Source organism: Ursus maritimus, unplaced genomic scaffold (assembly GCF_017311325.1).
Source record: "Ursus maritimus isolate PB19 unplaced genomic scaffold, ASM1731132v1 scaffold_18, whole genome shotgun sequence".
Lineage (NCBI taxonomy): Eukaryota > Metazoa > Chordata > Mammalia > Carnivora > Ursidae > Ursus > Ursus maritimus.
Genome location: NW_024424230.1, coordinates 53,815,086 through 53,842,354, shown reverse-complemented (window position 1 = coordinate 53,842,354; position 27,269 = coordinate 53,815,086). Strand labels below are relative to the sequence as shown.

The 27,269-nt window shown below is 43.0% G+C and overlaps 1 protein-coding gene across 3 annotated transcripts in view; it reads left to right on the top strand.

The window, feature by feature from the left end:
• L3MBTL4 (L3MBTL histone methyl-lysine binding protein 4) overlaps positions 1–27,269 on the top strand; it is a 417,564-nt gene that overhangs the window by 114,953 nt on the left and 275,342 nt on the right. For all 3 annotated transcript variants that reach the window (XM_040632703.1, XM_008690190.2, XM_008690182.2), the window contains one exon: positions 17,491–17,582. In XM_040632703.1, the coding sequence (XP_040488637.1) occupies positions 17,491–17,582 (92 nt within the window). The remainder of the gene's footprint in view (positions 1–17,490; positions 17,583–27,269) is intronic.

Below are 27,269 nucleotides of genomic sequence, written 5' to 3'. Positions count from 1 at the left end.
TGTTGGATTTGGTTTGCTAATATTTTGTTGAGGATTTTTTCATCTATGTTCACCAGAGAAAATGACCTGTAGTTCTCTTTTACTACAGTGTCTTTATCTAGTTTTGGTAGCAGAGTAATTCTGGCCTTGTAGAATGAATTTGGAAGTTTTCCTTCCTCTTCCATTATTTGGAATAGTTTGAGAAGAATAGTATTAACTGCTTTTTTAAATGTTTGGTAGAATTCACCTGTGAAGGCATCTGGTCCTGGACTTTGGTTTTTTGGGAGTTTTTTGATTACAGATTCAATTTCATTGCTGGTAATCAGTTTGTTCAAATTTTCTATTTCTTCCTGATCCAGTTTTGGGAGGCTAGATGTTTCTAGAAATTTATCCATTTCTCCTAGGTTATTAAATTTGTTGGCATATAATTTTTCTTAATTTTCTTTTAGAATCGTTTGTATCTTTATAATGTCAGTTGTTATTTCCTCTCTTTCATTTGTGATTTTGTCTAAGTTCTTTCTCTCTCTCTCTCTCTCTCTTTTTTTTTTTGATGAATCTGGCTAAATGTTAGTCATTTTTGTTGATCTCTTCAAAGAACCAGCTCCTGTTTTCATTGATCATTCATCTGTTCTATTGTTTCTTGTTTGTTTTTAGTTTCTGTTTCATTTATTTATGCTCTATTCTTTACTGTTTCCTTTTTTTTTTTTTATTCTTTACTATTTCCTTCCTTCTAACGGTTTTGGGTTTTGCTTGCACTTTTTTTGCTAGCTCATTTAGGTGTAAAGTTATATGGTTTATTTGAGGTTTTCTTGCTTCTTGAGGTAGGCCTGTATTGTTATAAACTTCCCTCTTAGAACAGCTTTTGTTGGATCCCAAAGATTTTGGACCATTGTGTTTTCATTTTCATTTGTCTCCATATATTTTTGGTTTCCTCTTTGATTTCTTGGTTTATCCATTCGTTGTTTAGTAGCATGTTAATAATCTCTGTGTATTTGTGCTCTTTCCAGATTTTTTCTTGTGGTTGATTTCTAGTTTCATATCATTTGGTCAGAACAGATGCATGGTATGACTTTGATCTTTTTGAATTTGTTCAGGTTTGTTTTGTGACCTAATATGTGATCTGTTCTGGAGAACGTCTCATGTGTATTTGAAAAGAACATGTCTTCTGCTGTTTAGGATGGAATGTTCTGAATATATCTCTTAAATCCATCTGGTTCAATGTGTCCTTCAAAGTCACTGTTTTCTTGTTGATTTTCTATGTAGATGATCTATCCATTGATGCAAGTGGGGTGTTAAGGTCCCCTACTATTATTGTATTACTATCGTTTAGTTCCTTTATGTTTGAAATTAACTGTTTTAAGTATTTGGGTGCTCCCATGCTGTGTGCAAAAATATTTGCAATGTTATGTCTTCTTGTTGGATTGTCCTGTTAATGATTATATAGTGTCTTTCTTTCTCTCTTATTAAGTCTTTGTTTTAAAGTCTATTTTGTCCAATATAAGTATTGCTACCCTGGCTTTCTTTGCACACCATTTGCATGATAAATGCTTCTCCATCCCTTCACTTTCAATTTGCATGTGTCTTTAGGTCTGAAATGCGTCTCTTACAGGCAGCATATAGATGGGTCTTGTTTTGTGTTTTTTTTAATCCATTCTGTCACCCTATATGTTTTGATTGGAACATTTATTCCACTTATAGTCAAAGTAATATTGATAGATATGTATTTATTGCCATTTTGTTGTTTGTTTTATGGCTGTTTTTGTAGTTTTTCTCTATTCCTTTCTTCTCTTATACTTTTCTCTCATGATTAGTTGGCTTTCTTTAGTGATGTACTTGCATAATTTTCTGATTGTTTTTTGCATCTCTATTACTCATTTTGAATTGGGATTACCATTTGGTTCATATGTAACATCTGCATATAGCTGTCTATATTAAGTTGATGGTCACTTAACTTTGAGTCCATTCTTTACTCCCCTTCTCTCCATGTTTTAGGTATGTGGTGTCATACTTTACATCTTTTTATTTTGTGAGTCCCTTGACTAAGTTTTACAGATATACTTATTTTTACTGCTCTTCGTTTCCTACTTTCCCTACTCTTGCTTTGATCTTTCCTTCTCACCCAGAGAGGCCCCTTTAACATTTCTTGTAGGGCTGGTTAGTGGTCATGAATTTCTTTCCCTTTTTTTGTCTGAAAAACTCTTTATATCTCCTATTGTGAATGAGAGCCTTGCTGGATAAAGTATTATTGGCTGCATATTTTTCCCCTTCAGCTCTTTGAATATATCATGCCATTCCCTTCTGGCCTGGAAAGTCTCTTCTGAAAAGTCCACTGATAGCTTTATATGGTTTCCCATGTTTTCTCTAGGTGCTTTTAAAATTCTCTTTTTATCACTACTTTTTGTCGTTTTAATTGTGATATACCTTTGTGTGAACTTCCTTGGATTGATTTTGTTGAGGGATCTGTGCGCCTCCTGGATTTGGATTTCTATTTCCTTCCCCAGATTTAGGAAGTTTCCAGCTATTATTTCCTCAAATAAATTTTCTCCCCCCTTTCTCTCTCTTCTCCCTCTGAGATTCCTATAATGTGAATGTTATTATGCTTGATGATGTTACTCTGTTCCCTAAGTCTGTTTTCATTTTGCATAATTCTTTTTTCTCGCCTGGTCAGCTTACCTTCCATTACTCTGTCCACCAGGTTGCTGGTTTGTTCTTCTGCTTTCTCTCGTCTACCATTTATTCCATCTAGTGTATTTTAAATTTCATTTATTATGTTCTTCATATCTGACTCTTTCTTTTTTAGTCTTTGTTAAGGGTCTCTCTGATGTTCTCTTTTCTCATGTCCAGTAGTTATCTTTATGATCATTACTTTAAATTCTCTATCAGGTATATTGCTTATATCTGTTTCTTTTTCATTTGGGACATAGTTTTCTGTCTCCTCATTTTGACTGACTGTGTCTGTGTGTTAGGAAAATCAGCTACCTTGCCTGCTCGTGAAAGAAGTGACTTTATGAGGAAGAGGTCCTGTCATGCCCTGCAGTGTCTCCTGTTCAACAGAACCTGGTGTTACAGGGTGTCAACTTGGTGTGTTATGTGTGCTCTACTGTTGTGGCTGAACTGCTTTTTCCTTTGGTGCAGTCGTATGCAGTGGCTCTCCATGTTATGGGCAGTGCGGGTCCCTGTGTTGTTAGTGGGCCAGTCTGGGAACACCTTGGGCTTAACTTGAATCAGACCATGCATTTGCCAGAGATGCAGTAGCACCAAATGGCAGGTCGCTTTCTCTGTATTGTCCCCCCTGAAGCTTCCGTTGGTAGGCAGGGCCTGCAGTCAAAGCAGCTGTCTGCTCCCAGCTCGCTGTGGCATCTGCAGTCTGAGTGGTATGTGTGGTTATCTCTCCCTCTCCCCGGGGCAGGAGTCACTTTGGAGCAGTGCTGGCTCTTGTTGGTGTTGCTTGCACACTGCCAGGCTTGTCTCCCAGTTTGGATGGGCTCCAGCTGAGCGTATTAGAGGGGGCAGGACTGCAGAAGTGTGTGGGCTGGAGGTGCAGTGTTAGTGAGCTTTGTGCTGGTCCACAGGACTGAGGCAGGCTGAGTTGAAGAGGGCGGATTTGCAGAAGTGAGGGAGGGCATGTGTGATGTTAGCAAGTTAGGTAGCAAGTGTCAGCACTGAATTGGTTCTTGTAGGTGGTTGTGTGTTTATGTTGGGGAGTGCAGGAGGGAAATGGCACCCACCAGCTCCTTTGTTCCAGAAGTCTCCTAACAATCTCTGCTCTTCCAGCACAGGCTCTGAGATTAGTAAACAAATTGCTCTTCTGTATACCCCAGTCATTTTTTAACTGCTGCTTTTATGCTGTCTATCCTCAGGGATGTTTGTCGTGCTATCTTTTTAAGGGTGGGGACTCCATTTCCTCCTTCCCTCCTGGCTCTTCCAGAGCTGAGCCTGCTGATTTTTAATATTCCAGATTTTAAGTCCTGCTGGCTGTAAGAACTCATGAAATTTGGCCCCTACTGGTTTTCAAAAGCAAATGTTATTGGGATTTGTCTTCCCCATAGTCTCCCTGGGCTGAGAGTCTTTTTCTCTCCCCTCTCCGCACCCACAGTGTCCTTCGCTCCTGTGGCCAGTCCTGCCCCTCCTGTGGCCAGTCCTGTGTTTGTTTAGCTCCCTACCACACCTCTGCCCTTTCTACCCCTTCAGTGCGGTCTTTTCTCTACATGTAGCTGTGGAGAGTCTGTTCTGCCACTCTTTGGGTCCTTTTCTGGGTTATTTACACTGATGTAGATGTTACTTATCTCTATTCATGGGATGAGGTGAGCTTGGGGTCCTCCTCCTCCACCTTCTTCCCCAGAAGCTCCCAAATTAATATTTAATTCAGTTCCAAAGTAGAATCCCAATTGGTTTTAATTTAAATTTGTTAAAATTACATACTGAATCCCCCCCCCCAACATTCTGGTTACATAGTAACAGGCAAGAATATAGTAAGAAGCAAGAATCTGTGGCACAGAACAGAGAAACCAGAAAGAGGTGCGAGTATGTAATATATTGCATATAAGCTAATATACATAGTACATACAGGTAAATCAGCACAGGAGAACAAAGCGCAGACTTTTGATAGATTATGCTTGTCAAACTGGCCGTCTGTCTATATAAAAATGAATTACAAATAGATTAAAGGCTTCAGTGTTTTTTAAAAAAGGTTTTGCAAGAATATTTTTAGGAGACTAAAATGAAGTCTCTTAGGAGTGAGGTAGAACTTGGTCAGGAGTGGAAACTATATCTATGAAAGAAATGATAGACATGTCAAAATAAGTTTTTATTTGATCTGGAAATATCGTTATTTCACTCCTTTTGGAGGATGTTTTCATTGGATATATAATCTTACTTGACAGTTTTATGGCTTTCGTTATTTTAGAGATGCCATTCTGTTATGTTTTTCCTGCATTGTTTCTGATGAGAAGTCGTCATATTAAAAGTACAGAGCCCCACCTGCTGCTTACCCCCGTTCTCTGTTTTATTTTCTCCTTAACCTTTACTGCCACCTGACACACTACCTATTTTACTTATTTATCTTATCATCTGTTTTCACTCACTAGAATCGATGGTGGATAAAGGTAGGGATTGTTTTAGTTTGTGTCACGTTGTAGTACGAGCTCCTAGCATATAGTAAGCATTCAATGAATATTACTTGAATGAAAAATAAAACAGAATGGATAGTGTCATCAAGACAATGTTAATTGTCCTGTCCACCGTGTTCTCACAGCTCTTGGCTCACATCTCTGCAGTTGCAATTTTCCTTGTTCTGTAATAGTTATTTGGTTCCCCACTAAGCTTCATGCTCCTGAAGGGCAAATACTATATTTTATTCACCTTTGAATCATCAGCACCTAACAACACAGGGTCTCTGTCATAGAAGATTCTGTTTGTTGAATCATTGAGTGTACCTGGCTCACCTTGGTTGTCTCTGTCCTACAAGACTCCCCATGACTGTAATCTCAATTACTCTTTCCAGTATACATGTCCCTGTGCCTACCTATGAATCCTGTCCTCATCACAGACTGCTTCCAGTCCTCCTCCTTGTCACCTCCAGACTTCCCTGGACCAGTGCCCATTCCTTGTTTTCTTGCAGAAAGTATTGTTTTCTGAAAGTATTTCCTCCCTCATTCATCTTGTTTCTCTGGTTGTCCCTTCTCACTACCCTTTACTGATTGTTTTTCGTTGGTGCACGTCTTAAATGCTGCCATTCCCTAAGATTTTGTTCTTGGCCCTGCCTACTTTGCGCTCTGCACACATTCCCTGAGAATCTCCTCTGCTTTAACCCCTTATTCACTGGTGGCCATGAAATCCAAGTTCCCAGTCCTGATCTTCCTCCTCAAAAATCTGTGTTTTTAATGCCTTCACGTAGTTCACCCTAAATATCATGTAGACCCCTTTAGATTTCAGATTCGGCATTTCTGGAAGTGTGGTCATGTTGCTCTCTAAGCCTGCTCCTCTGAATTTTGTCTTGCTCAGGGGCAGGCAGACTCCATCCCCGAAGCTTGAAATGTCGATGTTCTCACTTTCCCATCTCGTCAGTTGTCCAGTTTTGTCAGCTCCCTTTCAGATATCTCTCTGAATTCTTTCTGCTCCTCTCAACCTCAGTCCTCAAAGCCAGAGCAGCTGGCTCATGTCCAGACCTCACTAACTCGTGCCTGCTTGTTGAGACAGCCTCCTTTCTGGTGTCTCTTGTTACCAGTCCTCCCTCCCTATTCAATTCCATCATCTGTACAACTTCCACCAGTAGTATCTTTTTAAAAAAAATTTAAATCAAAACAACTAGAAAACCAACAATGAGCAGGGCAGAGGAGAAATAAGACCAAAACTTACGGCATTGCTTTGCTTAAAAACATTCACTGGTTTCCCAGCACATATAGGCTAAGACTGAAATTCTTCACATGGTGTTTTAATCAGATTCTTTCTTTTGCAATAGAGATCACTCAAGCTTTCTCAACTAATGGGCTCTACTGTAAAAGTACATGTTGGGGGAGAGCATGGGGACTCATGGAAATTGGGACAAGACTGTGGTCAGAGAGTGCCCATCCTGCCCCTATCCTCAGGGTCGTCAGTAGCTGGAGCCTGGCCCCACTCTAGGGCAATGGTTCAACATTAGCTACATCAGAGTCCCCTCCAGGGCTTATTAAAGCAGATTGCTAGGCCCCAGCGCCAGAGTTTCTGATTGAGTAGACACTGAGATTTTAATTGATGCCCCAAATTTGTATTTCTAACAATTTCTCAGGGAATACTGAGGCTGCAGATCCACGTACCACACTTTGAGAACATTTTTCCTTTAAGGCAAATATCATGTCATCTGGAAAGTCTTCTTTGATGATGTCAGTCAGAATTAGTTTTCTCTCTACTTTTCAGATTTTTGCATGTTATGTTAGAACAGCAGTTCTTGCGGCGCCCGGGTGGCTCAGTCAGTTGAACATCTGACTCTTGGTTTAGGCTCAGGTCATGATTTTAGGGTCATGGGGTTGAGCCATGCATCAGTCTTCATGCTCAGTGGGGAGTCTACTTGAGATTCTCTCTCTCTTTCCCTCTCCCTTTGCCCATTTCCTGCTCTTGCAAATAAATAAAATCTTTTTAAAAAACAATTTAAAAAATATTTTATTTATTGGAGAGAGAGCACATGAGTAGGGGGAGGGGGATAGGCAGAGGGACAAGCAGACTTCCCACTGAGGGGGGATTCCTGATGTGGGGCTTGATCCCAGGACCACACGATCATGACTTGAACCGAAGTCAGACACTTAATTGACTGAGCCACCCAGGTGCCTCAATCAATCAATCAATCAATCTTTAAAAAAAGAAAAAGCAGTGGTTCCCAAACTTTAGCCTGTATCAGGATCACTTAGAGGGACTGTTAAAACACAAGTTGATGGTCTCACCCCCAATTTCTGAATCATTAAGTCTGGGGTATGGCCTCTAAAACTTGCATTTCTGACAAGTTTCCAGAGGATGCCCACACTTGGAAAAAGCCATGGTATTCGAACACCTTGCTCACACACCTCTCTTCTCTGCAAAACTCAGATTTCCTCTGTCAGTCCCTTCCATTGCCCTTCTGGGTACTTGCTGCAACACCTGAGCACGAGCGCCAGTCATACGTGTGTGCAGGTGCAAGATCCACCAGATCTTGAATTCTGACATGCTCTTCGAGATCACATGCCCAGAACCCCTGCTTCTCCTCCCTCCTTCATTTCTGGAGAAGCTTTAAAAAATACTTACGTCCCGTATTTTAACTTTTCTATTCCTTCTTGTTCTGTGTCTGTTGTTTTCAGCCTTCCCGTGCCTCCCGGGCCAGCTAGGGCCCCTTACACATTTCACCTCATGTTCACATGTTCCCCAGTCCACCTGGCCATCTCCTTCCTCATCTGCTCCCAGCTGTACTCAAATGTAACCATCTGCTCCCACTCCCAGACTGCCGAGAGCTGATGGAGAAGGGCCTGCGGTGCCCATTGCCCATGTGCAGAATCGCCAGCTTAACTGTGCGGGGCTCTCAGGACTGCTGTGTGTTCCTTCTGTCTGGTCCTGATTGAATTTCTGCCATGCTCCCTTTCCCCACTATCTCCTTGACTCCCAACAGCTGCCCTCATACTTCATGAGGGAGGTAAGGAGTGATGTCCCTCCGTCTTCTTCCCTCGTACCCTGCAAGTCCTCTCTTTTCAATCTCATTGAGCATCCGCCTTTTCATTTCAGGGTCCTTGTGGAAATGCTTCTCTTTCTGCTTCTCTTCCCCCACTGCTTAACCCTCTCCTCTAAGAGCTGCACTTCTCTCTCTCAGGTCATTTCCCTCAGCTGAGGAACTAAAATCTCTCTTTTCCCTAGAGTCCTTAAAAAAGAGGAATTCCTTTCTCATGAATGTTGTTCCCCCTCCCCTGTCTCTTCCTCTTCATTTGCAAACCTCTCCAGGTGTAGCCCCTACTTGTGGGTTTCAGCAGGCCTCCTTGTCACACTTTGGTCCCTTGAGTCTGACCTCTGCTCTCATTCTTCCACTGACATCTCTCCCTGTGACATCACAGCAACACCCAAGCCCAGTAGTTTCTTCTCCCTGCTTAGTCTTACTTGACCTTCTCCAACCTTCGATGGCGCTGATCCTCCAGGCCTCAGGAAACCCTCCCCCCACCCCCGGCTCCTAGGTCTTGCATGTCTCCTTGCGCCCCTTCCAACTCCACGAGTATCCCTCATGCTTCTCCAGCACCTCACTTACCTCTGACATGGACATTCATGTTCTGTCCTTGCTTCTTTCTTGGGATTTCTTCTATTGCCTCTTTCAGCAAAAATTTGGAACTGCCTCTTGTTGGATGTATACACCCAGATTATTCCAGCTACCTAAAATTCAACATCTCTGAAAATAATCCCATCTTTTCTACAACATCTAGTGATGCTCCCTCGACTAGTGAATCTCTTTCTGGGTACCCAGGACTGAACCTCAAGATTATCTCAGCCTTCTTTCTATACCACCCCGCCCCAAAGAGTTGTCTGTCGTGGCCTGTTAGTTTCATTTCTACATTGTCCCTCGGTTTTGTCCCTACCTTTTCTTTAGGGAACATCCACACTCTCTCTTGCCGAATCTGTTGTGTCGTCATTGTCAGTCTGTGGCCTTCGTCCCTCACATCTCCTGCATCCTTACCTCGCCCTGCTTGGTGGGTTCTGATGATACTACCTACCATGCAAATGTCTCTGATGCTTCTCTAAACCATAAGAATAAAGATCAGACTCCTTCGGCAGACTTTCAGGGACTTTCCTGATTGCATTTTTGCCTCCTTGTAATCCAGCAGCCCAGCCTTCTGTTCTTCGTGGCCCTGCAAGCTTTGTGTTAACACTCAGACTCTGGCACTGGAAGAAGCAGCTCCTTGCTTGCCAGCGTCTCTTGCTTTGCTCCTGCTGCTCCTCCTTGGATTGCCTGCTGAATTTCTGTTTGTCTCAGAAAACAATGGTCTCCAGGAAGCTTTCCCTGGTCATAATTAATCCTTCTTCATTTTGTTGCCAGACACGTTTGGGTTCCCTAACTAGTGCCTATTAGCACTCATGTGTTCTTGCTACTCACCAAAACATTGAGTCCTGCCACATGCCAGGTTGGGCGTGACATTTGTCTGTCTGCATGTGTGTTTCCTCAACATGAACAAATGCCATGTGAGGACAGGAGTCAAGCTCCTTGTGTATCTCCCGGCACTTGGTACCTGCTTTGTCTGGGGAAATGAGCGGTAAATGATTCCTGAGTTCAGTTGTATTGAAATGAGAAGCAGCCTGAATGGACAAGTGAAAAATGTTTTAGCAGAGCATGGGCAAGTGGCAGGGCGGAGTTATTATTAAAGTGTGGGCGCTTGGAAAGTGTGGGTATCTTCAGGGAGCTCCCGCTTCCAAGGTTGTTACTCAGCAGTGATAAGCCGCTAACACTAGGAAAACTGTATCATTCCAGTTGGTGCCACAAAAGGCGGCATTATTTACATCGGCGTGTGATAAGATGGGCTGCTTGCTACTGACAGTTGTTTTTCTCACACATCCTAAGTTGTCACCTGATGCGGCGCATCTTTTGAAACGAAGTTGGAATATTGGCATGAAGGGTTTTGCTTACGGCTAATGAAATTAACAAAGTATTGCTCTGCAACAGGAGCCCTAGGATTTATGCTTCTAGCCTTAAAAATGATAATTTGTTCATTCTTTACCGCCTGCCATTTTAAATTTTAGTTCAGAGAATAACTAACAAATATTGTGCAGTTTCCTAGAACTGGATGTTCCCATTGCCAAAGTGAGGCGTTCGTCTATTAGCGATATTTCAGTCTGCGATCCCTGAGGGGGACAAATGGGAGGCTGAGCGGGCAGAGCAGCCAGAACAGGTGCACTGGTGGGGTTTCTAATATCGGGGCTCCTAATAGGACATTTTTGAAAGGAAAAATGGGGTCATGGTAGAAAGAAATGTAAAGTTTGAAAAAAGCCACAGCGTTAGATGACAAGTAGGGCTTCTTTCCATATTTGAGTAGCATGCTATGTTTTTTAGGTGATGGATTTTAATAAGAAGCGTTGAGAAAAAAACTTGAACCCACGGATAGAAAAGAACTTATCTGAAGAATTTACATACAAAGTAAAGGGTTTTTTTTTTATTATTATTGATTTAAGTAAACTCAGTTATTCAGAACTCCAGATCTGAAATGATAAAACAGGAGACAGCTGTGATTTACAGAATTGAAAAATACCATCAAGATGAAGGGTATCTGATCTGGGATATATCATACTCCGTGCAAGAGCCCCTTTTATAGGGTGATACGGCTGTCGGATCCTAGTAGATGTTGTGAGCATTTTGTAAAAGGAATACTTGCAAGAGCTAAAACTCTGGTGTCTCAGTGTGCTGCTCTCTGTAGGGACATGGCCTGGCTCAGTGAAGTGCACCCGTGCACTCATTAGTACCATATGGGCACACCGTTAAGAAAACGAGTCACCGCACCAGCCTTCAACCTGCCCACGCGCTGACCCTGCCTTTCCTTGACTTGTGACTTGGGTTCCGCTCAGCTCCTTTATTTTGTCACCGTGTTAGATTTGTTTTTCTCAGCAGTTGACCCTCCTGTTCCACTGGGCAAAGTTGAATCCTCTCCCAGCACTGTCTTCCCTGGACCATTATTTCTGGAGCTGACCCCCACTGTGAATGGTCTGGTGGCAGCTTTGGCTGGGCTCTGTATGGTTCTTCTCCTCCTCGCATTCTTGTTGATAGTTCCGGTGGGCTTGTACCTGGGGTTGCAGGCAAGAAAAATGATGGTGGTCAGTGGAGGACAGCACTGGTTTATGGCCATGGTTTATAAAAAGCACAGGTCGGGGGGGTCATGCTGTGGAAGTGTGACATGGACGCAGTGACTTCAACTCCAATGAAGTTTTTTCACAGGTTTTTTCTGCGTTCTTTGCTTTCCATTTCCAGGCTTTGCTCTTGCTAATCTGATGAATAAGCCAACAAACCTCCAGGTATGTGTAGAACAACAAAGCAAAATTCAGTGAGGTGGCGGAGCATTAAGTGTGTCATCTCGGCGGGCACAGACTGCTGCTCGTTGTGAAGGAAGTGCTACAGGTTTTGCTGATCTGCAGATTTGGCTGAGGCTGCGTAAACCAAACGCCACAGGTTTGTGGATAAGTTTAGGGATCTTCATTGCTTTGTAAGAAGGAAACCCACACTCCCCACCATCACCTGATCCCGCTCAGAGAAACAGAGATGGCCCTGCTTATTTCCACACAAGGGAAGGGGCGCTGTTGCTGTTTTGCCAAAGCCACATCATCCCCTTTTGCAGGGGAATGGCTCTGCCATGGCGTCTTGGCAACCATGCACGTATGCAGCTGGCCAGGTAGACGAGGCTTAGGTGCAGATGAGCTCAGTCTGACAGAGGACCCTGTGATCCTCCCGGCACAGCAGAACACGGCAAGCTCTCGAGGAGCTGCTCCGAGAAGGCCACCCTCAGGCGGCCGTCATGACGGTTTCTAGTGCCTCCCGGGTTCCGATGAGGCCTGAGTCCTTCTGCGTCACCTGTCCTCAGGGTCCGCCCACAGGCAGTCCAAGTGCAGAAGGGCCGCGTGGAATGGGTTCCACAGGAACAGGGTGTCTGAGCACCCATGTGGCAGTATCTGGACCCTTTGTCTCGGTGTCACCCTGTGCAAGGGACCTGGGAGCTGGCTCCTGTAGCTGCCTTTGCTTTTTGCTGGCCCTGTAAGTCCTAAGCCGTCTGAATATTTGAAAAGTGCCTGGTTCTCTACTGGCCAGGTCTGTCAGCCTTTGTCTTGCCTTCCTTGACAGATGTCACCATCTTAACCCAGCCATCTTCATGTCTTTGTTTTCTTATGGTTTTTATTCATATGTAAAAACATACATTCTGGTCCAGAAGTGCGTATCAACTGTGCTTAATCTAGTATTTGGAAGAGTTATACTGTGTGGCCATCATCACCATAATTTACTTGATCTCTGTTGTTGGACATTCAGATTTTTCCCAACTTTGTACTGTTGTAGAAGCTGTATTTATTCCTTTTGCATTTTTTAGAACATAATGTTAAAGTCGGGATGAATTAATCAAGTATTAGCACCTTATTTTTTGGCTATATGTACAGGCATGGCTTGCTTTACTGTGCTACACGGATACTAGGTTTTTTACAAATTGAAGTTTTGTGGGAACCCTGCGTCAAGCGAGTCTGTCGGTGCTATTTTTCCCACAGCATCTGCTCACTTCGTGTGTCCGTGTCACATTTAGTAACGCTCACAATATTTTAAACTTTTTCATTATTATTATATTTGTTATGGCCATCTGTGATCAGTGGTCTTCGAAGTACTCTCATGATTGTTTTGGGGTGCCGTGAGCTGCACCCCTCTAAGATGGTGAACTGCATCGATAAAGCTGTGTGTGCTCTGACTCTACCTGCCAGCTGCTCCCCTGTCTCTCCTTCCCTCCTCGGGCCTCTCTCTTCCCTGAGACACAACAATATTGACATTAGGACAACTAACAACCGCACCACGACCTCTAAGTGTTCAAGGGGAAGGAAGAGTCAATCGGTGCTCCCAGCTTCATTGTTGTCTTCCTTCAAGACTTGGCCACAGCCCCCCCAACCTTCAGCAGCCCCGCCCCACTCAGTCAGCAGCCACAGCATCGAGGCAAGACCCTCCACCAGCCAACAGATTATGACTCACTGGAAGCTCAGATGACAGCACTTTTTTAATCAATAAAATATATTTTTTAGAAGATTTTATTTATCTATTTGAGAGAGTGAATGAGAGGGAGAGGGAGCGAGAATCTGAAGCAGACTCTGCACTGAGCATAGCCCAACACGGGGCTGGATCCCACAGCCGGGAGATCAAGACCTGAGCTGAAACCAAGAGTCAGATGCTTAACTGACTGAGTCACCAGTCAGGCGCCCCATCAATAACATATTTTTAAATTAAGTTGTGTACGTTGTTTTTTTTAGGACACAACACCACTGCATACTTAATAGGCTACATACAATATAGTATAAACATAACTTTTATGTGTACTAGGAAGCCAAAACCTGGACCTGCAGTATCTCTGGGGTATGCATGTATGCATTGTCAATGTGACTTCCAAAGTTTGAGTCAGGTTTACACAGCCACCATGAATGAGTGAGCTTATTAATTACCCTGCAGACTCATTTATGGTGCTTTTAAACTTTAAGTTATTAATTTAATAGGCGTTTCTGCTACGTTAAAAATTATTAGTTTAATAGGCATTTCTACTACATTAAAAGTTATTAATTTAATAGTTATTTCTTTTTTTAAAAGATTTTATTTATTTATTTGTGTGGGGGTGGGGGAGGGAGAGGCAGGCAGAGCAGGGAACCCCATGCGGGGTTCAATCCCAGGACCCTGGGATCATGACCTGAGCCGAAGGCAGACGCTTAACTGACTGAGCCACCCAGGCGCCCAATTTAATAGGTATTTCTGCTACATTTTCATGGTACATTGCTAAAGTGAGGCAGTACTGTATAATGGGAATGCATGGGCTAGAAATTTTGTTTAAATCCAGACTTTTCCAAATGTGTGACTTCTGTAAGCCTGTTTCCTGTAATTATAAAATGAGGTTACAAATCTGATATTCAGTGTTGTAAAGAATAAATGGAAACATACACATTCATACATATACTCTCACATCATGTACATGCATGAATACACACACACCCCATAATTTTGGTACCCGGCATATAATAGGTGCATATTAAGTGACAGGTCATATAGGATCAAATATATGTTGTATATTAGTAATGTGTGGCAGAAGAATAATAATTGGAATGTTTTGCTGTAGCCACTGTGTATATAGTGAAAAGAAATGGAATTTAGGATTTACAAACCTGTGTGCCTATCTAATACTTTATAAAATGAATGTTGTATCTGTAGAATGTTCAAGAAAATTGCATAAAAAATAAAGAAAATTCAGTGCCTGAGGCAGGCTGTTTGTAATTGGTTCCTTCTCTCCAGGAAATTGAGCAACGAGTTGGTCAAAATAGGTATCTTCGAATTCATTTTTAAAGCCAAAATTATTATCTCACCTGCCTTCCTTCCCTTTAATTCGTTAAACAAATATTTAGGGCAAGTCATGGTTATAGCTCCAGGGATACAGTGATGGACAAGATCAACGAGATCCTTTCTTTTTAGGAGTCTACATCCTCATTCTATACAAGCAATTTGGTTCCTTTAAGTTGGCGTGAGTCCCCCTAGAGTCAGTGATGATGAAAGTCCTGTGTGTGGCCCCAGGTATTTCCTTGTCTCACTGGCTGGTACGGTGTGGCTGACTGGTCCTCTTGCTTTACAGAAATACTGAATCCACGGAAGGTTGTTATTTTTGATATCATGTTTTCTTTTTCTGGTAAAACTTAAAAGGGTTATTACAGACTTATGTGATCATCAGAGATGATCATAGATATGATTTACTTCTGGTGAAATGACGATATATAACAATGGGAAATATGATTAAATTGAGAAATTACACACAATCTTTTTAAGAACACAGCTGTTGTAGAAAATGAGGTATCTATATTTGCTTTAGAGGCAACACTGCCGTAATGTTTTTTTGTAAATCATATAATTGTAATGTAGTAAAATGCTTATGTGAAAATAGGGATGTTGAATAATCTTTCTAGGGTATCTTCAGGGTTTGTCAAATTACTTTCTCTATTTAGAAAAATAAAATATCTCCTATTGTGGTAGAAATGGCAGTAAATCTGTAAGTGCTATAATGGTTGAACAGACTGACTGTAAGCTCCTTGATGGAGATCACACTATGATGTCTCATTATTTTCAAACAAAGCAAAAAAATCCATTGATGACAATTGTTAGCCTTATTTGAAGATTAAAATGCTTTTCAAAATTCTCATCTTTAGTCAGTGTATTTCTTAGCAAGAACATGTTAGTGTGTTGTAATTGATGAATAGTAAATATTAATGTATATACTCTGTGTCTGTTTCTGAACTTTAAATTGATATGATTTTTTTTCTTTATAATCTGAGCTTAAATTACTCCCTTTTGGTCATTATATACATGTGTATATCAAAGGACTAGTATATATTCTTTGTTTATTTTTCTCTACTGGATCAGGGACTGAGTTATATTTCTGTTTCAAGGGACAGCACACTTCTTATCATATTAAGCTCATCGAATATTTTTTAAATGATTAAAAGTCTACATGAATTCTTCCTATACAACTTGATGGATTTTTAGGTTTGTTATCCTATCAGGTTGCTTTATTGTCTTGAGAGGTTTCAAACGTTTGACTTAGGGGTGCGTCTTACCACCTGTCACTACCAGTGCTAGGCACTTCTGACCTTTTACCATCTGTACCTTCTTCTGGAACAGTTTACAGCAAGATGAATGTTAAAACTCACATAGCGCTTTCTGGCCAATCTGCTCCAGGATGTGTGTATATGAGTGTGTGTTTGTGAGTGTGTGTGTGTGTGTGTGTGTGTGTAGCAATAATACTTGTAGAGAACTTTAAAGTGGTAGAAAGTAACAAACAAGGAAAGAATTTTGCATTAATCCTACAACCCACATATAGCCACTATTAATATTTTGCTGTGCCTTTTCAGTTGCTTTTCTATGCGTGTGTATTTGTAATGTGTGGGTCAATATCTGTGCATAGTGTGTTGCACAAAGAAGGTGCTTTACACATATGCTGAATGAATGAATGTCTCAATATATGTAAAATTTATATTTTAAAATTTAGGATAATATAATCTGTTTTATGTTTTATGTCCTTACTTTGATTTTACTTAATCTAGAAAATTCTCAAGATATTTTGTTACTTAAAAATAGTTTTTGATAACTTCAAAATCATATGTTTATATGTGCCTATGTATATATGTACATGTATTATAGTCTTTTTTGACCTTTCTGTCATATTATTTTGTGTTTTTGCTGTAATAATGTTCTGATGTATATTTTTACTATCAACTTTTATCATGACTACTTAGCCTGTTAATCTTAGAGGGGGAATTACTGGGACATAGAAGTAGAAATTTAAAATTATCAACCCTTTTCAGATTTTTATTATTTAAAAATGATATTTTTATTGAATTACAAAGGATAACTATTGATCTAGAAAATGTGGAAAGCAGAAAAATAAAGTGCAGAGAAAATAGGGAAGAAGCCATAATCCTGGCAGCTAAAGGTGACTTAACTTAAGATTTTGATTTACATAATTTTAGTCTTTCACATTTTGATTACATATTTTAACAAAAAGGATCATTTTGTTTTCTAAACTGCTGTTTTTTTCCCCACTCATAGTGTATCATTAACATAGTCTTTCTCTGCCATTAATCTTCTATAATGTAATTTTACAGCCTATTATTAAAATGACACGTCTGTACAATGCATTTAATTAACCCCCCTCTTGATGGACCTGTAGTTTGTTTCCAATGTTTCATTATTATGAGGAGTTCAAGGATAAAAACCCTCATGTTTGCCTCTTGGGCGCATTCACTGTAATCGCGTTAAGACAAATTCCTGGAAGCAGAATTGTTGGTTCAAAATATATGAATAATTTTTAGGGCTTTTGACATATTCCCACAGTGCCTTCCAACAGGTTGTACCAATTGCATTTATCCCCAAAAGAGGTATGAAAGTGCAAGGAGATTATACAGTTATTATCAGGTCATTCACCTTAAAATGAACCAAATCATGTTTTAAAAACCTGTACCTGTTTACTCCTCTTTGAGAGGAGTAAGAAATGACCCATTTTACATGTTATCACCCATTTAAGTTTCTCGGTGGTCTTCCTCCCGGGCGTGGGTGGGGGTATATTCACAGGCTTGTTCTGAAACAGGAGAAGCTGCATATGGACTGGTCAGATGATTTCACTCAATGCTCATGGAAAGTGAGAGATAAGGTTTTTATTAGTTGCTGGGTTGCCTGATTACCTATTTGATGAATCAGCCTGCTTGTTGAGTGTATCTTCAGTTAGATATTATTTTTCTGTCACTAATTGTTTCAAGAAAAGTCACTGTTTTCTTTTCCAGTGCCTTCCGTGGCTGCACAGGAAGCGTGGTCGTGGGAGCAGTACTTGACAGAACAGAAGGCTGCAGCAGCTCCCGTTGAACTGTTTTCCAAGGTGAACCACTAACAGTCTTAGTTTTGGCAAGGAATGAACACTTAAGTGAGTTAATTAAAAGGAAATCATTTGCCTACACAGACCACCCAACTTATTTGATTTATAGGTTTCACTGGAAAACAACAAAGCTAATGGAAGCCTTAGTGATTCAGAATGTGTGCTCTGGAGCTGGACTCCCTGGGTTTGAAACCCAGTGCTACTACCTTCCAGCTCTGTGACCTTGGGCAAGTTGTTCTGTCTCTCTGTGCTTCAGTTTCCTCATCTGTGATGTAAGGAAATTACCATACCTACCTCTGGGGGTTGCTGGAGGATGAGCTCAGTTGTCCATGTAAAGGGTGTTGAATACGGTGTGCACATCATGAGCAATACGTGCTAGTCTTTCTTTGTATGAGCAGGTATTTCTTGCACAAGACCACCCAAGGATCAGGTTCGAGGGATCTGTTTTGATGTGTTGCATGGAATTTGTGGGCCAGGCAACATGTTGGAGTAGCCGGTGAAGCCCCATCACGTTCCACCGGACTCTAATGATGCTCAGAGCAGCTTGTGTGGGCTTGCTTGACACTGACTATTGGCACGGGGGCTTGTGACTTCAGGGGGCTCATCTTTACCCAGGGTACCAAATCTTCTGCTACCCTTTCTATTCTTCTTGGTCTTTGTTTTCAATATTTCAGGGGAGTTTATATAAATAATTGCATCAGATTTGCATAATTATATTGCATTTTTACCAGCAGTAAGAAGCTAATGCTTTTTATTTGCTTTACTTTTCACGACATTTTGTTAAGTTACATCTAGTAGTTTTTATTATGCAAAAGGGCTAGCAATATTTTAAAAGATTTATTTTTTTTAGAGATAGAGAGAGAGAATGCAGCAGGGAGGGACAGAAGGAGAGGGAGAGAGAATCTCATTCAGACTCCCCGCTGAGCGCAGAGCCCGACGTGGGGCTCAATCTCACAACCTTGAAATCACTCATGACCCTGAGATCAGGACCTGAGCTGAAACCAAGAGTCAGATGCTCAACTGCCTGAGCCACCCAGGCATCCCAAAAGGGCTAACAATTTTAATCCTGGCCGTGGCAGTAGAATGGGGGAGAGGGAAAGAAAAAGATACCAAGTGCTGGCAGCTCACATTTAAGAAATACTAAATATTTCATACTCAACCCAGTCTTCTCATCAGATGCCTTTATGGAGCTTTGGAAAACCCAGACGCACGGGTATTCCTGAGACCTATTAAATTAGAACCTCAGGGGGTGGGGCCCGGCACCCTGGAGCTTGAGAGCTCCTCGGGCTTCTGTGTGCAGGATGGAGGCCCGAGGTGGTAGTAGCTTGTAAGAACGCTACAGTCCCTGCTCAGGCAGGAGTCGGGTCCCTGCTGACTTGTGATGAGACTGTCACGTGATGAGACCTAGAGTAAGTTCCCCAGGTAGGGGGTCTCTTCCTCCTTCTCCTTCCTGTTTCTTCACAGCATCTGTTCTTTGTGCTCCTGATCAGTCAATGTTGAATGACTTCTGGGTAACCTCTTCTCACTTCTGAACATGGAAGATCGTTACGGAGAGTTGGCTCTGACTGGGGCAAGCCAGTGCAACCTGCCTGTTCTCTCTGTCCCTGGGCCCATCTTGGGCCCATGCTGTGTGGTCAGTGCAGGTCAGGAGGGTAGAGTAGGCTGGCCCCAGATCCAGCTAAAGCCTGTCAGGAGCTGTGAGCCCCAAGGGCAGATGTAGTCCAGGTTCAGCCACAGGACACAGGCCAGGCTTGTGACCCAGTGGCTGGGTGTAAATGGATCACCGTAGGGTCTCAAGGCAGCCAGAGACCACGAAAATATAAGAACAGCCGGTGATTGAAGTCAGGACTTCCACGTAGCAAAATTGGCCAAGAGTGATGCAGGGTCTTAGGAATCAGGTCCCTGTGTGTCCTCAGACCAGGGTCCTCTCTTACCTCCACTGAGGACTGAATCATATGTTGGCGTGGTAAGCTGAAATGGGCTTTTGTTTCTGGAGCAAGGCAGATTTCAGCTAATGGCAGAGAGCTGTTGGGTTCTGGCCGGTGCCTGCATTCTTCCCTGAGCTCAGCCAGTGAGAGAATTAACACGATTTCTGGGTTTTTCCTCTAGGACACTTCAAGGTCCATCAACTAGCGTGAGAACACCTGCAGAACAGAGAATCCCCCCCCTCCAGATTTTCCCTGGTGACGCAGTATTAACTGAAAAAACCTCCAAGGGGGTAAATGTGAGATTTCTGTTCCTGAAATAAATCCCTATTTCAATATTGGGAACTGTGTAATAGTACGTTATGGGTCATAGAACTTTCTCCCTTGACTTTATAGAGATCTGACAAAAGAGGTACTGACGAGCACTAAGTGAGGGAACATGTGGCATCGTAAAGGCAGGGGTGGGTTCCCTCTGGAGGGTGTAAGTAGAATCCATGACTGTCCACAGAGTAGAGATGAGCGGTGGGCAGGGGATGCAGTCTCTGAGGATCCCTTGGCTAATAATACTTTGAAATATGACTTTCTCAAGCTTGTGGACTCTAATTTTTGCCAACTCTGAAAGTGACCATAAAGTATGAGCAGGTGAGAAAGTGGACCTGTCTGACCTGTAGGTGTGCCTTTGCCTTCACTCAGAATTTAGCAGTCAAGCTACTGACGTTTTTGAGGCTCTGTCTGTACAAACCACCATGTAAGATCTGGACTGAAACACTAAGGAGTTCATGACATGGCTGCTTAAAATCGTGCCATCTAGTTGGGGTATAAGATATGCCTGAAAGGGGCGCCTGGGTGGCACAGAGGTTAAGCGTCTGCCTTCGGCTCAGGGCGTGATCCCGGCGATCTGGGATCGAGCCCCACATCAGGCTCCTCAGCTATGAGCCTGCTTCTTCCTCTCCCACTCCCCCTGCTTGTGTTCCCTCTCTCGCTGGCTGTCTCTATCTCTGTCAAATAAACAAATAAAATCTTTAAAAAAAAAAAAAGGTATGCCTGAAAATGGGACAGCAGTGTGAGGTAGAATGTTCATTGTCAGCAGAATGTACAAGTAATGAGTTTCCCAGGCATTCCACGCAGAAGTGGCGTCTCCTCCAGCCCTGAACGAGGAGGAAGCAGTTTACCAGTTATCAGGTCTGATTTGTCCTGATGACCGGAATGCTTGTGTTCAAATACGGTGTTACTCTGACTGGACATTTATATTCTAAGATGAAGTGGCGTGGTTTATACTTGATAATAGCCTTCAGTAGAATAAAAAAGGCAGATAACTCAGGCCAGTCTTCCAAGAAAGATGATCAGATTGAACTCAGTTTTGGAGTGACATTGTGCTCTTGACTCTTACTGTCCATTTTAATTGTGTAAATATTGTAATAATGGTGTTCAGGTCAGCCTGCTGAGATGAAACTTTTCACCTTTTGACAGTGAAATGTTGAAAATAAAATGAAACAGTTTTCATATCCTGATTGGAAACCTATTAAAAAGATACTGAGTGTTGCTTTAGTTTTACTACATTTCCATCCTAACATTCAAGTTTTAGAAGGTGTACCAGTGACACACAGACACACACGTGGTCAATTCATCATGCAAATCAGGCATGTATTCTATGAAGAAAATGTGCATATGTATATGTATATTTTGTGTGTGTATATTTTTAAAAGAGTATGCTTATTTTATTTGCACACAAAGGGTTTTTGCGTATCTATAGGCCTATTTTGAATTTCTTTTTGTACAAGACAAAGTAAAGTGTTTTATAATTTATGGTTTATTTTGCCATCTGGGGTAGTGAGTGTACAAGGATATAAACACCTTCTGTTGACAGAAAATATAAAAACATTTTCTCTTCGTTACTGGTGAAATGTGCCTATCCTGATTTGATTCAAACTTTAAAATATTTTTTCCTTTGGTTTTGAAGTTGGTTCTAAAACTTTCCTCTCTTATCTCTCCCTGCCAGTCATCTAAGCATCCGCTGTATCTCCCTGAAGCTTTCTTCCCACCCTGTTGCCCATCACAAGTTCAGATATGCCAACCTGGAATTCAAGTCCCCACAGTCCAGCCCCATCTCCAGGTGCACGTAAACACAGAGCTGCTTCTGTGCTGGTCAGGTGGACCGTGCACTGCCTCCTGCTTGTTGCTGCCCTGTTCAACTGTTCAGAGTCTTCATCCAAGTGTGAGGCCTCTGTGTCTCTTCTTGTTCTCTGAACTTCCTAGTTCCATGTCCTCCTAAAACCTTCCCCCAGCCTGTGCACTCTGACCCTGTGGACTTGGCAGCCTCTGAGTACCCGGGTCCTCCTGGTGGGAGTGAGGCTTGGGGGACAGTGTAGGACCAGTGTGAAGGCAGGTGCTGCCCCTCATGTTATCTGACCATGAGCCAAGGGGACCTCCACCTGCACCTATCCCAGCACTCTGGGGGCAAGTCTGACTGAGGGAGCATAGCCCTCCCTCGCCCTAAACCGACCTTGTCCCACAAACCACACATCCCAATTGTCCTTAGTCACTGGCCTAGAAAGCTCTGCTTTTTATGCCCAGCAGATGTTCCTGTTTCCCCATGAGTTAGACGGCCGAGCAGCTAGGCTAAATGTGTGCTTGGGCCCCTGCAGGTCAGGGACACTTGAATTCATTTTAAAATGATTGATATTTCAGAACAAGATGAAAGTCATCATGGAAAAGCTAAAACTCTTGGACTTCTCTGTGTGTCTTTATAGTGTAGTATATAATTTAGTTTGTCTTATAGTCAGGGGTTGTTTTCCTTTTCCTTTTCTTTCTTTCCTTCCTCCCTCCCTCCCTCCCTCCCTCCCTTTTTTGCTTGTAACAAATTACTATAAACTTAATGGCTTAGAATAATACAAATTTATTATCTTAAAGTTCAGGAAGCCAGAAATCTACAATGGGTCATCAGGGTTGTGTTTCTTCTGTAGGCTGGGGGTGGGGGGAGAATCGATTTCCTTGCCTTTTGTAGCTTCTAAAGGCTGCCTGCATTTCTTAGCTTGTGGGCCCACATCACTCCAACCTCTGTTTCCATAGTCACATCTCCGTCTCTGGTCTTTTGGCGTCGCTCCTGCAAGGACACCTGTGATGACACTGGGCCCACCTGGATAATCCAGGATAACCTCTCCATCTCGAGATGCTACTACACTTAATCCCATCTGAAAAATCCCTTTCGCCATGTAACATACCATATTCACAGGTTCGGAGATTAGGACATGGCTGGCTTTGGAAGCCACTGACCACAGGTGTCATCTCCTTTCCAGTGCTGTGCTGCTCTGTCCCTGCCCCTGGCCTGAGTGGCTTCTCATGGCCAACTCCCTCCTGTCATTCTCCTATGACCTCCGCAGCACCCCCTGTGGTAAAACAAGGGATGTACTGGGGTGTCTGGGTGGCTCAGTTGGTTAAGTGTCTGACTCTTGATTTTGGCTCAGGTCATGATCTCAGGGTTGTGAGATCGAGCCCCACATCAGGCTCTATGCTCAGTGCAGAGTCTGCTTGAGATTCTCTCTCTCTCTCTCCCTCTGCCTCTACTGCCACTTGCTCTCTCTTTCTCTCAAATAAATAAATAAATAAATAAGTCTTCTTATAAAAAAGCCAGTGATGCATCATCCTTAGTAGCTCAACACGCGGTGCCCCCTTTCTCGGGTCAGAACGCCCAGCTGCTTCGCTGTAACCTCTGCTTCCTGAGAGTGCACCTTGGCCTCTACCAAACTCACTTCTGCACCCTTCCAGGTCAGGGGGCCTAGCCTCTTCCTGCCGCCTGCCTGCTCCTTAGTATGTTGTCACTCTGCACCCAGCCCTCCCTCCCTTGAGGCATATGCTGTCTCCTCCCTACGCTTTCCACTCTTGTTACTTCATGGGATTGTGCATTTGTGCGCATGCGTGTGCCTGTGTGCATGTGTGCGCTCGCGTGCAGCCCTCCCTGAGCCTCCCCTTTGCGTCTGCCCGGGTCTCCTGCTCATCCTTGGACATCCTTTGCCAATGTAAGCCACCCAGTACCTCGCGCGCCTCCACCTGAGGGCCAGACCCTCCTTCCCAGGGTAGTCCACCTGCTTCCCGCCACACTTGGGTCAGTCAGAACTGGACCTCTCCTGCAGTGTGGAACTTTCAGTCTCACTGTCTGATCCCATCCACTGCCCTTGCCGCCCTCTCTCTCCCTTATTCTCACAGTACCAATTTTTCCTTTAATTAAGACTTGTGGTTGATTTGTCCTCTTTCTTCCTTCTGGCTTCACATCTTCCCTGGCCAGGCTAGACCCCCTGGTTCCATCATTTTAGCCATGCTCTTGCCAGAATCTTCAACTGCCTTGTCCCCCTGTCCTCCTCTCCCCACAGATGCCTGCCAAAATCCCGGCTTTGGATGAATCACATGTGCCTTCTAACTTCTAAGCTGCCAAGCCCTGCTAGAGAAAAAGCACAAAGCCTTGCGGATTGGTGGCACTGTAGACCGACAGTCTCTACTAAGAGGGCAGTGCCTGGCCGTCCTTCTGGTCCTCAATCCGAGCACTCCCTGCTTCCTAGGAAGGCACTTCTCTCAGGCATCTGCCCTCACTCCCAGCAGAAGGCGTCACTCCCTTAATGGATGCGGGGCAATCTACCTCCACTCCTTGCCACAAACCTTCATCACACCTACTCATATCACTTTCCCAGGCTGAACGGGGAGAAGTACCCTCCTCCTGCCCCTCATCCCTTTACCTACGCCCTGTAACCTTCCTGTTTCTGCTTTTCTAGAGAGAATTGATCAACGACCTATCAATCACCTCATGTCCTGCTTGTAAGTCACCTTTGCTTCTCTTTCAAGCATGTGTGTCTGGAACATAAATACACCTGTCTGTCCCATCTTTAAGAAAGCCTATTGGCCCTTGGTCTTGCATTCCCCTTAATAGCTCATCTCCTTAGTCTGCTCTAGCTTCTTGAAATGTTGGCCTGCATTTTCTCTTTTGTTCATTTTCTAACCTTTTCTTCCTCTGACTCTGCATCCTGGCCTTTACTCCCACCACTATCTGAAACTGTGCCCCCAGAAGTGTGCCCCCACTCTCTGGCCCCCTACCTGATTTCAGAACCACATACGTCAGGCCTTGGCTTACACTCCCTCTGCTCCAGGACACTCTCCGCTGTCAGCGGCTGCTTCTGCTTGGTCCCGGTCACTGCTGGCCAGGCGTTTCTGAAAGTCCTCTTCCCCTGGGCTTCAGTCTTAGGACCCTATTCTACATGGCCCCTGGGGCATCTCATCTACCCTCTTTACTTGAGTTCCACCTAAACCCAGTGGAGTTTGTAACCTCCTAGACCTTTCTCTTGGTCCTCCTACCTCCTCCTGTGACCCACAGCTGTCTTACACTCAGCACATGCAAACCCGACTCCCTTTCCCAGTCTGCCTTCGTGAGTCCGCTTCATGGGGTCCCTGTCCCTGGGAAGGGCCCTCCACACTCGTTTTGTGGGGCCGGCTGCTGTTCCTCCTGTCTCTGCTCACGTACGTCTGCTCTGGTTTTGCCCTTCAGCTCCTTCTCGGTGCCCCTGCCACCACTGCCTTCATGTAGGAGTAAGCCCCCATTTTATTTTCATAGCAGTTGTAACAACAGTTTTGTAAATGATCTGTCTCTGTCCAGGCCAGCCCCACCTTTAACCTTCCTGCCTACAGTTGCTGGAACGATCTTTGTAAACCGTGGTTCTGTTCGTTATTTGTGTACGTAGCATGTCTGACTGCTTTTGTGTCGTTCTGTGTGATTATATGTAGTGTGTTTTGTCTCTGGGTAGAGCTGTAACTCCGTGAAGACTGACTGGGTTCCTTTCTTTTTTTAAAATTCCTCTCTGCTTTGTGATTCTCTGGGAGAGGTGCACTTTGGAGCATCTTTTCATTGGCTCAGTGCTTGTACACGTGCTGCCTCGTTAAGTCCTTTCAGCTTCCTTCCCTTCACTTTATAGAAGAAGGACTCTGTGATGCGTTTCTCTCTTAGTTTGTAACTGGAGGTGGCGGATAATATCACTCGCTTCTTAGAGACTGTTAAGGAATTTCGTAAAATGTATATAGTGTTTAGCCCGATACAATGTCTGACAAATAGTTCACTTTATTAGATGCAAGAATTCTTAACATGACACTTCTCAGATTCTAGTCTTTTGCTCTCCCCGGAACCTGCCCTTCTTGACAGCATTCGTTCAGAACCCTAGCCAGGACCCCGTCCCCCAAGACTGCGTCCTCGTCGGTACTGGCCTCCGTTTGATCACATCAGTGCTCTTGGCTGCTCCCCGTTAAGCATGGCCTCCCAACTGAGGTGTTCGATTTCAGTCTCCTGATTTCCTGTGTGTCAGGGTGAGTGTCCAGTCTGAAAAGCACCCATCATTTCATCTGAAACCTTAGTGCTGGCGGATATGGCCGTTCCACACCTTCCATGCTCGCTGTGATGCTGGCCCTCCTGCTTTCATGAGGAGAACAGAAGTATTTCTTCAGTTGCTCTCCTTTGTCTCCAAAAACAAGGCACAATCGTTATGTAGATTTTGGCATTTCTGCTTTTTCTCCCCCTGCTTCCCTCAGCGGGATCTTTATCTTGGACACTCCATAACACGTTCTTGTATCATGCTCTGTCCTTCCACCTTTCTTAAAATCTGTAGTAATCTCTTATGATTTGGGAAAGAAATAGTTTGTGTCCTGATAAGGAAATTTCAGCCATCTGTAGGAAGATGTGGTGGTGTTGGAGCGGGGGGTTCTCTCGGAAAGAGCTGGGAGTAGTTGGGGAACAAAGACACCTTCCTAATTTAACCTCCTCATTGCCCTAGATATGACAGCCTTATTTGAACACACTCCTGTTCTCTCTCAGCCTTCCTTAGTGAAGTCCAAGTGAAGGAAGAGTTTACGTTCTCTCTCTAAATTTAACTTCTGTGCCCAGACCTGAATTATATTTTTAAAAATCTATTTTTTAAAATATGCCAGTACATCAGATAGAATCTGAAAGACCCATATCTGTGTTTTGTTTTTGAGAAAGTCTGGATTTGTGTTTAGGTTTGCAGGTGCAGAAAGATGCTGCCGTGAAAATTCATATTTGTTATAACCCCCTGTAGAGAAATTTCAGACAAGTAGGACCTTTCCAACCAAAACAGTTTAGTCAGATGTCAAGTTTTTTTGTGCTTTGAGCATGCTTCCAAATTACTTGATAATCACTGAGAACACTATCATAGTTCTAATATAGATCCTTCTTAGATAATACTTTAAATATTAATCATTAGCCACATGATGACCATGCATGGCTTTTTTAGTAGTTTAAGCAAAAATGAAATACCTCATTATACTATGAATTCTGATATGCTTTGAATCAAATTATAGTCTCAGTCTGTATGCTCTTTTTATTTATTTAAAGCGTGTGTGTGCTTGTTTGTTTTCCTGTTTGTTTTTGTCTTCTATATGTATTTTGCTACCCCCAGTTTTAAGATAACTTCATTGATATTTAAGAGTTCTCCCAGGAAAGAACGTGTTTTGTAAAAAAAAAAAAAATACTATGTATATTATAGTCACATGTTTGATTGGGGCTTAAATCCTAAGGCATATTGGGCAGAGAAAGAAGTGTGTTTTAAAACTAGACTGTAGACTTGCTACATGAAGTCATTTAAGCTGATTAATGTCTGGGGCTCTGAAGAACAGAGAGAATTCTCATTCATGTTCATTTCTCCTGTTCTCTAAAGCTGTAAGTTCTGGGGCAAAACTGAAGATACATCCTGATCTTGCAGCTCAGATATTTTTCCTA